Raw genomic sequence first — 14,147 nt, 5'->3', positions numbered from 1 at the left:
ATCGCCTCTTGTCTCAGACATCTCAGGGGTGCTGGGAACCTGCCTTGCTGTGCCTGTGCCACCCTGCTGGGCTCCGGACCTGACACATCTGTGCCCTCTCCTGGCAGGATGGCCCAAGCAGGGGCACCYGTCCGCTTCCACCCCGAGGAGGGCTGCGCTGCCTCTCCCCCACCCTTTGCCCACAGGGTGAACCGGAGGCCCTGGCTAGCAGGGGGGAGCCCCGAGGCTGGGCGCTGCAGCCCCCCGCCCTGCCTCACCCCCAACCTCAACGCCGGCCGCCTCCACCTGCTGCGCAAGGGCCTGGCRGCCGATGCCCGCCGCTGCCCGCTGGGCCTCTACAACAGCACGGGCTCCTTGGCCCGCAGGCCGGCCGAGGCAGTGCCCTTCAGCAGCGGSAGCTGCCCGGCCACGGGGCGACTSACTGCCCCCTGCACGCCCCGGCGGGGCCGGCCCAGCCCAGCTAGCGCCTCTCTAGGCAGCCGCAGCCCACCGGTGGAGGCGGCCTCGGCCTCAGAGGGGCACAGCTCCGTGGTCACCTTCCGCTTCATTGAGAAGGCCAGCGTGCGGACCGTGGGCTGCCCGACAACCCCCCATCTCCGCTGGGAGAACGGACCCTACAGCCTGAGCCGCAGTCTGGAGCTCGGTGGGGATGTGGGATCCCCGCAGCCCCAGCCCCTGCCCCAGGAGCGGCTCCTGCACACRCTGAAGCTGGAGGCCTCCGCGTCTGACCCGCTCCTGGCTGGGGGCAGAGCCCTGAGTGCGACACATTCCTGTGGGAAGGAGCTCAGTGCCCTTGACACCAGCTGCCTCTGCCGATCCCTCACCAATGGGCTGCCGGAGGAGTTCCCCACCCTYGCCAGGAGTCCCCTGAAGCCAGAGCCCCGACATCAGGTAGGTACCAGGGTCTCCCACGTTGGGGATGAGCTCTGCCCTGCAGATGCATTGCCCACTCACTGCTCTCCTCTCCGCAGGGCAGCACCTGGCTGTATCCCCGGCAGAGCTCTGCCCATGCCCAGCGTATTGCCAAGGCCAAGTGGGAATTCTTCTATGGCTCCTCAGATGCCCCAAAGACAGGTAAGAAGTTGCAGGTGGATGCTGTCAGGTTGGCCGACCCCTCCTTTTAAGTCTTTATTACTRCCAGGACTCGTACTGGGCCTGCCATCCCCTGGGGCTTCTCAGTGCCCACTGAAGASCTGAGATTCCCTCAAAGCTGGCCAGTCTATGTCCTCCTGGGGTCAGATCATGCACGTACCAACCTCCCTGCAAAGTCTCCTGTGGCTATGCAGAGGAGGTGACAAAGATTCCCTGGCCGCTCTGCAGAAGAGCATTTGGGTTTAGATGGGGTCTCAGGGCTGGCTGCAGAAGTACTAGCACTGACAGTCTGTCTCTGCCTCTCACATCCTTTCTCCATGTGCCTTCTCATCGCTGTTCCCCTGCACCCATCACATGGTAGAGTCACCATTCCTGGAGGTATTCGAGAAATGACTGGAATGGTACTTAGTGCTGTGGTTTTGTTGACATGGTGGTGTTTGGTCAAAGGTTGGACTTGATGATCTTGGAGGTCTTTTCCCACCTTAATGATTCCATGACATGTGACCATGCTCTGGGTGTGTGTGTGTGTGTAGTGCTGCAGGAGGGGCTTCTCAGAGCAGCTCCCCATTGCAGCTCCCTGTAGCTCTGAGCACTTTTYCCTTCCTTGCAGGTTCCTCTGCCCCCGACGCCGTTCCCCTGGCCGAGCTCCCCCAGAAGCCTGTTTCCTCACTGCCTGCCAAGCCACCAGGCTCGGTTCCTGAGCACAGCCTGAGCCATGTGGAGGTGGAGATAGAAGTGTCTCCTCTGGGCAGCCARAAGCCTGGCTCCTGTGAAACTGGGATTATAAGGAGGACAGTGAAGTACTCTGAGACAGACCTGGACACTGTGCCACTGAGGTGCTATCGTGAAACCAACATCGATGATATCCTGGCCGAGAAGGAGGAGGTGGATTCAGCAATTGAGAGCCAGAAGGACAGTGAGAGCAACCCAAGCTTTGGGGGTACGCCAGGCAGGAGGAACAGCACACCAGAGGAGCCACCCGCCCCAGGCACTGGCTGCTCGAAGGATGGGCTGCGGGACAGGGACGTGAACGAGGACGATGAGGTGTTTGAGGCRATGAGGAAGGAAAACAGGGAAAGGTGAGGCTTTGTGCGTGAGGGCAAAAAGCTCCTCTCACACTCCCTATTGTACCCTGCATGGCAAAATGAGCTCTGCTGAAAAGTGGCTGAGTCAAAAATCCCAGTAGCAACATGCAGGCTGTGCATGGGGTTGAGATGGGGTCCTCTATCACACCACAGGGTTTGGGACTGGGAGAGGGCCCTCCCTGCCCAATGGAAAGAGGAAGCCAGCACAGGGATCCAGCGCTGGGCACTGTGCCATGGGCCTCACTCCCCTGGGGTAAGCCCTGCAGCTCAGGTTGCCCAGCTGAGTTGGGGCTTCCCTGCATGAGTCCTGCCAGGTTAATTACATCCTGCCACGTTGCTGCCAGGTGTTGGGGTGACAGAGCACAGGTCGTGTCCTGGAGCTGCTCAGGGCTGGCAGGTGCTGCTGGGCTGTCCTTCTTCCCACAGGTGGTGCTTCAGCCRTGAGAGCAGTTTCATTTGCTCAGCCTCCATAGGTATTTGCTGTGTTCCGGAAAGAGTGGCCCATACGTTGGGATCAAAAAAAGTATTTTGTTGCTTTCTGTGTCATTTTTCACATGTGTGGCAATATGCCCTGTGCTTGGGGGCTGATGGAGTGGGTGACMCCAAGATTATCATTCAGTTGCCTGCCCCTGGGCAGCAAGTGTGCTCCTAGCTGCTATCTKCCCTGTGCCAGGCACTGGCAATTAGCACATATGGGAGATGGCATTTTAGCCTGGCAGCATGAAACTCTGCCCACGGAGTTTCTGCTGACGTGGTAGTTTGACCATGAGGAGTGACAGGCATCGTCAGGTAGATACTTGCTCCAGAGCTCTGTGTGGGACAGYCACCTGGAGTGGAAAGGCCCTGTGCAGGCATTTCTGACATTTGTATTGTCGAGAGCTTTGAGTGAGGTGGGGGGGCTCAGCATCAGCAGCAAGTGTTCCATAGGAGTGGGGAGAGATCTCATCTGGGAAGCGTGAAACCAGGGTGATGCCTGGGATGCCATGTGGCAGTGTGAACTCATCTAGCTGTGCAAAAGGTAGGTGGGGGAGAATTTAGGTGGAAAAAAAGGAAAAGGGAGGTTTTGATGTTGCAGAAGTTTAAAAAATAATKAAATACATACATTAATAGTACATTAATAGAGTAGTGCCCCTGTGCTGGGAAGGAAAAGAAGGTTCTGAGCTAACAAGGAGGGAAGGTGTGCATCCCAAAGGGAGCTGGGCTCCTGTCAGTTTGTCCAGCCCTTGTATCTCTATTGGAGGGGACAAATACAAGCCACCCACCCTGTCCTCAAAAGATTTGGGTTCTCGAGCAAAGCTGAAAATAAGCCATTTGTAGTTTTTGGGCTTTTTTCTCCAAATGAATGTTTGAGTAAGGTGTACCTTTATTGCTATTGCACGCTCTTCAAGTTGCTGTAACAATTTTTTTGCACAGTGTCATTTTGTCATATCTACTAGGCTGCTGTGAGTTGTATGAGCTGTAAGCCTAGACCTTTTTTTTTTTTTGCTCTATGCAACACCGTATTATAGCTAGCCAGGCAGTGCTGAAAATTTGGATGTATCCTTAAACAACACACTGTTGCTCCTAAAAGATGGTGCTCCCAGTATAATTACCAATTTTTTTGCACAGCTTCTTTGTAGACCAGTTGTTTTTTCCTCTGCAGCCCCCTGAATATTCCCCTGGTAAGTGCAGACCCTGTAGACAGTGTCTTGAAAATCATGAGGCCCAAATTGCAAGCTTGTTCAGTCCCTGCACCACAGCCCTGGGTTTTTGCTTACACACTGTTTTGAGCTCTGCAGCTGCAGTCCTTATCCCTGTTTACCAGTCACCAATATTGATGTTTTCTACTTCAAGCTTTCTGCTTTGCCTGCTCACAGGAGGGGTGAAGCTGGGGGATGAAGAAGCTGYTCTGGCTCCCTGGACCTGGCACCATTCTGCTGCTGCAGGACTTGCTGAACCCCAGGCCTGTTCTGGTCACTGGGAAGGACCAGTCCTACAAAACTCCTGAAGTACCTTTTGATGCTGATTTTCAGCTTTTAGACGTGAACATCCATTTGAAAATCTAGTTTTAAGGTTTAGCACCCTCTGCAAGGGGGACTTTGGCTTGGTACTGCCTTGTTGTGCTTCATATTCTGGCCAAAGGTCAGAGTCTTCTTTCATGAATTACCTTCCCAAAACAAGCGAGCATGCTAATTTAAAAAAAAAAAAAAAAAAGACATCAGATCAAACATGATGTGAAAAGTGATGGAAGAAACAGTGTCTTCTTCCAGCAAGTCTGCTTCCTGAATATATTTAGAGTCATATCTACTGACTCTAATGACTAGTCTAAGCCTTTAGTRTCTTTGTTCCCATTAGTCCCAGAGAGCCGAGACCTGTCAGTGAGAGCAGGCTCAATTCCCTTCCTCCCTGARCATCAGCAGACGTGCTGGCTAAGCTGTAGGAAGAGCCTGTTTTGGCCCTCAGCATGGGTGCCTTGGGCTGATAAGAAGGAAGAGGCTTTCCTAGGGAATGCTGTGTTCCCCCGAGAGCACAGAGGGCTGATGGGAGGCAGTGATGCCTTTTCTCCCTGCAAGCCTTGCCCAGAAAAGCTCTTAGATCTGCTACCTGGGGAGCCTTTCCAGAGCCTTTGTGCTTGCTGCTTATTGGCAAGAAAATAGCTGSAGGGCAAGCCTTGTTGGTGATTAGAAAAATGGTTAAGGTCTCAATTTCATCAAATGCTTAAGCATGTGCTTAACTTGCATCAGTAGCCACAAACCTCTGATGTGTTGTGCTTGTCCCAGAGCCCCAAGTGGCCACAGAGCCACAGCTCAGCGTGATGCTCCTGGATGGAGCACTGGGCTCGAGCTGCAGAGGGGACGCTCGGGATGACGCTGGCAGGCACCTGTCAATGAGCTTGGGAGGTGCTCGCAGCTCTTGTGGGAGGGCAGGGGACAGCATGGTGGCATGAATGTGGCAGGGGAGTGTGTACAGTCAGGAAGACTGCAGTGCCTGTGGTCAGTACCTGTGCCTGAGCATGGGACAGAGTTAGGACAATGAGCCCTAAGAGCAGGCTGCTGCCACGCTGGAGGAATAGTGCAAAGGAGCCTGGGRAGACTGCAAGGAGCTGCTGTGACAGCTCTTAGAGGTCAAGGGCTTTGTTCAGAGAGGAATAAAGCAARGGACTGCTGGGCGGTGCTGTACAGTCTCACCTGCTTTGAACTGAGCTGGGATCCTCGCACAGAAGCTGTGCTGGTGCAGGCTGGAGGAGCCTGGAGCTGGAGGAGTGGGGCGTAGTGAGGCATAGCTGTGACCCCCCAAGGGTCTGGAGGGTCACAGGGGTATTTAGAGAGTGAAAACCACTGAGGGCCAGAGGAGAGATTTTCCCTTCATCTTCCCCCTGCCAGGGATGGCATGTCTCTGCAGCACCAGGCAGGAAGGAGTGAGCCCCTTCCCCTCCATCAGCCATCAGATGCATCAGAGCCCCGGCTGATCAGATCCCACAGGCAGAGCTTTGCCTGAGGTGCTGCTGGCTTTGGCACTTGCCTTCAATGCTCTGTGACTGGTGGCTCACAGACCTGCTTCGCTTCCTCGTCTGCCTGTCCCTCTCCTAAGGAAGGCTCACTGCCTCTCCTGCACAGCTGCCTACACCCTTGCACAGATACTTGATTACAGCTTCTGCATCTCCTCCTCTCCTCTGCTCCTCTCAGCTGGGTTTGTCTGGGTTGGTCTCAGTGCCRTGACCCTTTTTGAGTGGCCAGGGTGGAGCATGGAGGAGCAGCACTTCATTAGGGTCTGAGGAAGCATCTGGGTCTGAGCAGGAAATATTGCTCCCCCGCTGCTGCAGCTACATCCTTCTGGAACTGAATGGCTTTGTTCTTGGTATTTCGGCGTGAAGACATTGCTTCCAGAGCTTGGATGGTGTGGACAAAACCAGCCATGGTTTTTCTGTGACTTGGTGGCAATATACTTGATCAGTAGAATGAGTCCACCTACCTCTCCTGGGAGCAAGGTTCCTTCCAATCTGCTGGCATTGTCTTCCCTGGCACTATTAGTCGCTCTCCTCATGGATTCAAGGTGCAAAGTGGTCAGCAGCATTAACTTGGTTTAGTAGCATGAGGGTGGGCAGGAAGGACAGAGAACACACATTTGCATCTCTAAAGCATATCTGCAGATATTAATGAGGTCTCTTCTGCCTTATCCTCACCAAAAGACACTTCAGAAGTGGCTGCTCCTGAGGGTCCTRTGGGAATGGTAAGAGTGTCAAGGGATGCTGCACAGCCAGGGAAACACTGGTGGATGCACAAGACCAGCCCGTGCATGCAGGGTGCGCCCTGCCTTGCTTACCTGTGTCTGGCTTTGCTRCACTCCCCTTGAAACCAGCTGGCACTCTGGGGTAGTCAAGCTGTCAGCTCTTGGCCTGCTGAAGTAATTGGGGTGAGATTTTTGAGTGGCATGTGAAGGCTAATGAATGAAATTAATTTGGTGCGAGTTACAGCAGAACATCTTCTGAGCCCTGAGTAGGAAGCTGTTTGTTCATAACAAATGTTATGACAGGCTGGAGCAGATCCTCTCCTTTAATCAGAGCAGAAAGTGGCATAACAAGTGCTTTTCCGCTGCTTTAATAAAATGATAACAGCTTATRAGAAAAGTAGGCTTTTAGGGCTGTGTTTGTGCTTCTACTGCACTGATGTTCCCTGTGTTGGAAACATCCCTGTTGTCACATGCTTAGGTAGGTGAGCGAGCTGTGCTTCACCTCATTTACAGGACAAAACACTCAGGGCTTCAGGGTTTAGGAACTTCTGTGTTGGGCTGGAGGCTGGACCCAAACCAGCTTTAGAGGCAGGCTGAGCCTTTCTGTGGGGCTSATCCCTGATAAGATGATGAGCTAGGACCAATCATGGCCTCTAGAGCATGGCCAGCTCAGATCCCCAAGCCCAAAGATGTGTGTGAGACTCCCTCTGTACTRCCTGGGGAAACCTGGACCTTAGTGTTGCGTTGTGCTCAATCACACATCTGCCAGGACTCAACATCACCTTCTGGAAACAGCCAGCACACCTTKCAGGTGAGTGTTGGTCACAGTACTCAGTGACCACAGTGCAGTGTCCAYGGAGGAAGGTATCATACTGTCCTGAGCAGCTTCAGAAGGACCCTTCTTGGTGGCAGAAGCTCTGAAGGCTCATGAAAAATTCAGCCACTTCCAGATTTGCTTGGAAATGGAGCTGAACCACATCCCGCTTCTAGTACTTGAGCCCTTTATTGGATCTAAGCTCAAGTCAAGTGATTGGGAGCAGTAGCCATCTCATAAGCTTCTTATGAGGATGAGCCACTAAAGGGACAAAAGTCTGTGGCACATTAAAGGAGAAGCATATGTCTGGAGGGAGGCCAGCCCAGCCCTTCTTCCTATGGGCGGGCAAGGCCTTTCCTTGCTGGTCTGCAGATGTTCAGAAAAGATTCCTGCCCTCTTCAGTTTCCTTCTGAAGTAGCATGTGGGCTTTTGTTTGGGGGCTTTGATCCCTTGCTCTTCAATGATGAGTTCTTCTCACTTTCTTTCCCTCTAGGATCATGAACCGGGAAACACAGGGTATGCTCAAGTCTCCAGTGCCCTTCCTCCTAGGGCACAGCCTCTCCAAGGATGGCATGGACTCTTTCAGCAAGCATTTCGAGACCATCATGGAGTCCCATCGAGCCAAAGGCACATCTTACACCAGCCTGGATTCCATTGACATCCTTTCTTCCCCAGCCCGTACCCATGGGACCTTTTTCACTTTTGATCTCCCAACCCTCACCCCAGAAATACAGGGACAAATCAGAGACAACGCCAAGCTGATTGAGGAGAACTTTGCTCCTCTGGCTCACTTAGAGCCAGATTCTGGGACCAGTTCAGCCACAGATGCCCCCTGGACAGAGAGGGAGGAGGAGCGGGGGAGACGAAGGAAGGGTGCTCGGCACAGCCCTTGCCATTCAGAGGACAGCTTTGGCACTCCCTTGGCCTCCAACACGAGGTGAGYGACCAAAGTTGCTTGCTGTCCAGCTGGGTCACTAAGGCTTCATGTGGAGTCTAATGCTGTGCAGTCTGTTTTGCAGCCAGAGCCTAACTTGTGTTGCCGGGGAAGGGTCAGGATTGTGTGTGTTGGATTTTCTGGGTAGTGGCTGCTCAGGCCAGTGATCACCATTGTATTGTGGTAGGTGTGTTGATGGGAGCACAACTCCTTTTTCCTCTTTGCCAGCTTTGTAGGTACTGGAGGGCTGTGAGGTTTCCTTCAGCCAAGCGAGAAGGGAGTCCCAAAACTGCAGTCCRGTGGTGGCTTCCATTGCAAGGCATTCCAGCATCTGTGATGGCTATGGGAGAGACCAGTCTGAAGTTGACTACAAGTAGAAATTCAGCAGCCTTTCCCTATGGGTGCTTTGTCCCTCACCACCTGCACAACAGCCTCCTGTTTCTTAAAGGCTGGAGTCCCATGGTCTTGTACCTGTTGTTCTGGCTTCCTGAACCTCCTAACCCTTTTTTATGTTTGGAAGATGGAGTGCAGAGATGAATGTTGCGAATCTCTCATCCACTTTCCAGGCTTTGGTCTTTTCCATACCAAACCTATGTCACTTCTGGTCGCAGTCTGTGCCATCCTTGYAGGTTTAGCTTGGGGTGGCCAGGTGGAGATCAAAGCTCTGTGTCTTCTCTGGTGTCCRCAGTCAAGAGAGGAGAATGGGATATTGCATCAGCTCTGTGGCCTATGGATCAATCCAAGGGCATTTTGGGGCAGAGAGGAGCTGGGTTAGGCCATCCCTTTCTTTGGGACACCAAAATGTAGTCAGTGGAGCAAAGAGCATGCTGGCAGTGCTGGGGACACTACAGCACTGTGCTCCCCTCCTAGCTCAGGTTTCAGAGCAGTTCTGGCCTGCAATGCAGGCCATGGAGGGGTGTTGTGTATCCTCCAAGCTGTCCTAGATCTTTGCTGAGCCCACCTTTGCTGAGCTTCTTGTCATCTCCTCTTCTGGCAGGAGTACCTCTGCTTTGGTGACAGGAGCACAGGGGAAATGCAGCTGCCACCCCCATTGTGCTCCCTGGCCTGGAGAGTCCAAGGCTTGGGCTTCCCATACACCATAAATAACAGCCTCACCTTCTGTTATACATGCATGCAGAATCCCCAGCAAGCACCTTTCCCCGCTTAGAAACTATTCCCTTGGCTATCAGTAGGTCCCTGCAAAACATTTCTTTTTGTCCAGTTCAGGCCCTGTTTCTTGCCCRTCTTTAGATGTGCCACGCTGCCCTGTAGCAGATGAGCAAGTGACCTAAAGCAGAGACTGCAGGAAAGACAGTAAGAAATGAGCTGTGGGGGACCAGGGCCCTGCTGCAGGCCCCCAGCAGGGAGCAGTCCAGTCCTTTGCTCCCCAGCATGGAGTGAGCCTGCCCTCGGCTCCACAGCAAGAGTGGACAGAGAACTATGTGTGGTTGGAATCTGCCAGCTGGTGAGAGAAAAGGAGTGGAGGTTGGGGCCAGGAGCAGGAGCTAGGTWGGGAAGCAGGAAAGACATGGCACCATGGTCTGAGACAGCCCATCATTTGCAGGGTCAGTCCTCAGGAGGCAGGGGATTTTGGCAAGGGAGAGACACTTTCCTTCTTGAAACTTTCCTTCTTGTGGTGAAGGTTGATGAATGATGATGAAAGTTGGTGCTACCAAATTTTGAGACTCTCAGTAGAGCCATGAAGCTGAAGATTCCCAAGTAGTCTGAGGAAGGCTGGGCTGATTGCTCAAAGGTTCTCATGAGCTGGAACCAGCAGATCCTGGCAGGGCTGATGCTGTCAGGGCTGATCTGATCGAGCAGAGCTGGTCCTTGTAATGCTCCCACTCAGGGGTATTCAGAGGAAATTGCTGAAGAAAGGAGCCGAGGACCCTTTGCAGTCATGATGATACATCATCACCTGTGCCAGCAGGGCCAGTGCAAGGCATTCACTGCTGTCCTTGGTCACAAGCAGGACAGACTGACTGCCASCAGCACAGATGGACTGGTGACCCCGGGCAGGGGACTCTGCGCTGGAGGCTATGCTTTACAGTGTCTGTCAGTCTCAGGGTTGGCAGAGGTGATCTCAGGCCTCAAGGCTTTGGTGTGACTGGTGAYGAGCACCAGTGGGTCTAGCCTGCATGTGCTGCCCTGTGGCTGTCCTCCTTGTGTCCCCAAAAGCTTTGGTGCTAATTGTTACCATAGTGGTGATTGGGGTCTGGGTTGGAGATTGCCTTGCAGCCTGTGACTTCTCACCTCCCTCCGTGGCAGGAATGGCCAAGTCAGTGATGCCCCTGCATTGCTGCGGAGATGTGGCCTTGGTTCATGCAGCCTTGTTCCTTATGCCAAGGCTCTGGTGTACCTYGGCACAAGATAGTTAAGACTGTGCTTTTGTCTTGACTCTGTGTGTGGGAAGGATGTCAAAGTGCAGACCTAGAAAGCTGCAGTAAAGCAGTCTGTCCCTGTGGCTGACAGTGACTTCTGCAGAGCATGTGTGGAGGCAGAGCCCCCCAGGGCTAGGGAGTCCCTCCAGGAAGGCCAGCCAGGGACAAATGCAGTGCTGGCAAGCTGGTGGGGCAGGAGCTGGGGCAGCCCTGGGGACTGCAGGGGGGTTGCTTCAGTGGTAACAGCCAGACTTCTGCACCTGCAGGTGCAAGTTGCAGAATTTGGCCAAGCTGCTGGGTGCAAGAAGGGTCCAGAGAGTCACCTGGCTCGCCCTGTCCTGTACAGGCAGGCACTGTGGCCTGTGGGGCACCAGCCCCAGAGTATTGTCAATGGGCAAACCGCATCTCTCTTGGGGTGCAAACCCTCTGAAATCCAGCTGCCCAATTTCCATCCAGGGGCCAGTCTTTGCCCCGGGCACAGCCATGCCAGTCCCTGAGGTTTGCCCACGGAGGGAAGAGACGTGACTTGCCCCTGGAGCGAGGCAGGCTCTGCTGGCACCTCATCGGGGCTTGCCTGCGGTGGCACAGAAGGACGGGCAGGGAGAAGCGACATCAAAGGCGGGGTTGCAAAGCGCCTGGTGCAAAGGGCCAGACACCACGGCGAGGGCAGCACGCCTGAAGCCTCGCTAGAGGGAGAGCGCAGCCCTGGAGCTGCGGCTGCGTGGGAGGAGCGGGGAGCCCGTGGGGCTGGCAGCCGCCCCGGGACTCCTCCCGGCCGGCTTTCAGAGCTACGTGCTTGCCAGACCGGGGCTGCCGGCGTGTRCTGGAGCGCGGGCTGTGCCAGCCAGCTCCGCTGCCTTTCTTTATAAGGTTCCTTTTGTCACTGCAGCGGTCGGGGAGCCGGCGCCCCTCCCAGCCCAGGGCCAGCACAGGTCTCTCAGCTGGCCTGAGCTCCCAGGTAGCACTGGGCAAACTGGTGAGATGGTGCTCTGAAGGGTTGTGCCCGGTTTAGGGCCCCKTGGGGTGGATTCGGGGTGTGATGCAGAAAGTTAAGGCTGATAGCTGAGCAGAAGAAGGAGGACATTGAGGAAAGGATGCAGATAGGGGAAGGGAGGTATGGGGTGTGCTGGGGTGGGAGCACAGTAGYGGGACAAGCCCAGGGCACAGAATGAAGAGGTCTCCCCACCAACACTGGCACAGCGAGAAATGAAGGACAAACCGCGTGGGGAACTTTCCCCCATGCAGTTCCGTGTCAAGGCACAAAGGGCAGCAGTAGCCTGGACATAGGACACGGCATCAGCCCACCTCGGCATAGAGGTCAGTGATCCCAGGCACGGCAGGTCTGCCTGCAGAGGCTTGAGGAGCAGCATATAGCTGTGGAATGCAGCCCCATGTGTCAGGCGTTCATTTCAGCTCTTGGATCTGACTCAGAGGCCCTAGGCTGGTCTTGGCCCAAGGGTCTGAGACACCCAGGTTTTCTGGTGCTACCTCCATGGCATCTGTGTCTCTGAAGGAGAAGACAACCCTCCATCCAGCAGGTGAGTAACTGGATTTTTAAGGTTCTCAGCTGGCATCAGAAATTGATGGGATTGTGGTGTGCAGGAGTGGTTGTGTCCCTCACAAAAAGAACTGGTGGGATGGAATAATGGAGGACTGATAGACATCTCCAGAGAGGGCTGGTGCTGCAGGGGAGATGCTGGAAGTCTGCAGAGAAACAAGAGTGAGGAGGGGCACAGCTGCCCAAAATTCAATCCTATCTGGATCTGTCAGCAGTAACACTGGTGGGTGCTGCTGTGGCTGGGTGATTGTTGGACTCCAGAGCTGCCAGAAAGCACGAGCAGCCCTGCCTGTGTTTGGAGGCTGGTCTAGCTGACCTTCAAGTGTCCTCCCAGCCCTAACTTCAATTCTGCAAGGAATGAACCGGCCCAGATCTTTGCTATCATAAATCAAAGTCGCTCCACTGAGACCGATGGAGGGAGCTGCGTTTATTTAGCTCAGCCAAAGATCCGGTCTGGTACATTCTTAGCAGCAACATTAGGCAGGCTTGGTTCGCTTGGCAGAGGCAACGAGCACCAAGCTATGCATGTGCACYTTCCAGAATTGAGAGGAGGGTGCTACTCTGCCCCATGCACCTGTCTCTCCCTGGTTTGCACCAGGCTCCTTGCCATATCCCTTCATGGTATAGGGTGAAATCAGCCTCGTGTGGGGAGCAAGGGGCACTTGGTTTGTGTTTAAAGGTCTGGAGTTTCCTGCAGCAGGTGTCTTGCCTGGAAATGTGTCAGGACAGATCTGGACAGCCCAGAAGCTTAGCCGAGCACCCTCCCCCAGCTCCTGGGAGCAGGTTGTTGCTGCAGGAAGGGTCCCACGGTGCAGATACATCCCTGCTGGCATCTGGCAGGTGGAGGTCAGCCCCTTGGGCCTGGCTGTGCAGAGCTAGGGCCTTCTTGCTGCTCCACATTCAGGAGAGAAGATTTGCTCCTGAATGCTGGCAGCCACTGAGTGACCATGGTGCCAGGTAAGCTTGGCTGATGCAGGCAAGGTGGAGAGGATGTCAGGACTCCTGCAGTGCCACACTGCGTTGCAGCCGGGAAAGGTGCTGTGGGCTCTGCGTCTGGGCTCTGGTCAGTYGGCTAGAGGAGGAATATTGGGTTGTGATGATGGTCCACATCCAGGAAAGGAGTTTTTGGCCCTGAAAAGGAGCATTTGGGCCCTGGAGAAGCATCAGGCCTGGGAGAAGTGTGTGGGGTATGATGGCCCTGAGCAGGACTGTGGTTCTGCAGCAACTCCCCAGGGCAGGGAGTCCTTCTGCTGAGCTGGGGTGGGRGGTGGGCGGTGAAGAGCTTCTGTCCCAGTCCAGCCCTGAGCTAGATACATCCATTCTTTGCAGAGACCCCCAGATGTGCCTCACTGCAGCACACTGGTCTCTCCAGCAAACACCTGAGGTGACAGGGGGACCTGTGCTCCCAATGRCATGAATTGTGGCAGCAGGAAGAGGGATGAGCTAGCACTGTGTCTGCTCAGGAATGGCTTATTTGAGGCATACCAAGGATGCATGCACAATACCAAATTTGATCTTTATTCCTTAAGTGTATATTTAATGTGAAAAGTACTGTCTCAAACGAAACTAAAATGTCACTTTACAAAGTACACCAAAAAAAGCCCTCACCCTGAGACCTGCAGTTAGCTCACTGGCAAGAAGATTACCATCACCTCAAATACCTCWGACATGGATATGTCTCTTGTTCTGCTCTCCATTTACTTGAGAATTGCACTCTTGTTTTTCTGTCTTTAAGCTGCATGTTTGAATGGGGGCAGACAGGGGCATTCTGAGCCTGTTGAGGCTGACTGCCCATATTTAACTGCATGAGAATAGGTTGAGTGCCAGAGGAAAACCCGTTTCCTCATCCTCAGAGCAAGGTTATGCTTTGCTGATATAAAACACCAAATCAGTACTGGGGCTTGGTGAGGAAGGAAGCAGCAGATTCCACTGGTAGAGCTACTTTGAGACTCAAGCTTTGAGACCCCTGCATGCCTATTGCAAAAAGCAAGGCAAGAATTGTAGTCACAGGTTGGGACCCTGCAGGGAGRTACAGGTATTGAAGGACAAGAGAGATTTTGTAAATGGCTCCACA

The 14,147-nt window shown here is 54.0% G+C and overlaps 1 protein-coding gene across 1 annotated transcript in view; it reads left to right on the top strand.

Moving 5' to 3' along the window:
- The window catches only part of PSD (pleckstrin and Sec7 domain containing), a 35,233-nt gene continuing 21,086 nt past the window's right edge, over positions 1-14,147 (top strand). The window contains exons 1-4 of the mRNA XM_057375153.1: positions 1-891; positions 972-1,074; positions 1,703-2,171; positions 7,694-8,137. Coding sequence (XP_057231136.1) covers positions 109-891; positions 972-1,074; positions 1,703-2,171; positions 7,694-8,137 — 1,799 coding nt within the window. The 5' untranslated portion in view covers positions 1-108. The remainder of the gene's footprint in view (positions 892-971; positions 1,075-1,702; positions 2,172-7,693; positions 8,138-14,147) is intronic.

The sequence above is a fragment of the Malurus melanocephalus genome, unplaced genomic scaffold (genome assembly GCF_030028575.1).
Source record: "Malurus melanocephalus ecotype Western Australia unplaced genomic scaffold, MMel_1.1 scaffold_240, whole genome shotgun sequence".
Taxonomy (NCBI): Eukaryota; Metazoa; Chordata; class Aves; order Passeriformes; family Maluridae; genus Malurus; species Malurus melanocephalus.
The sequence above is the reverse complement of the archived record's forward strand: the minus strand, read 5'-3'. Positions and strand labels throughout refer to the sequence as shown.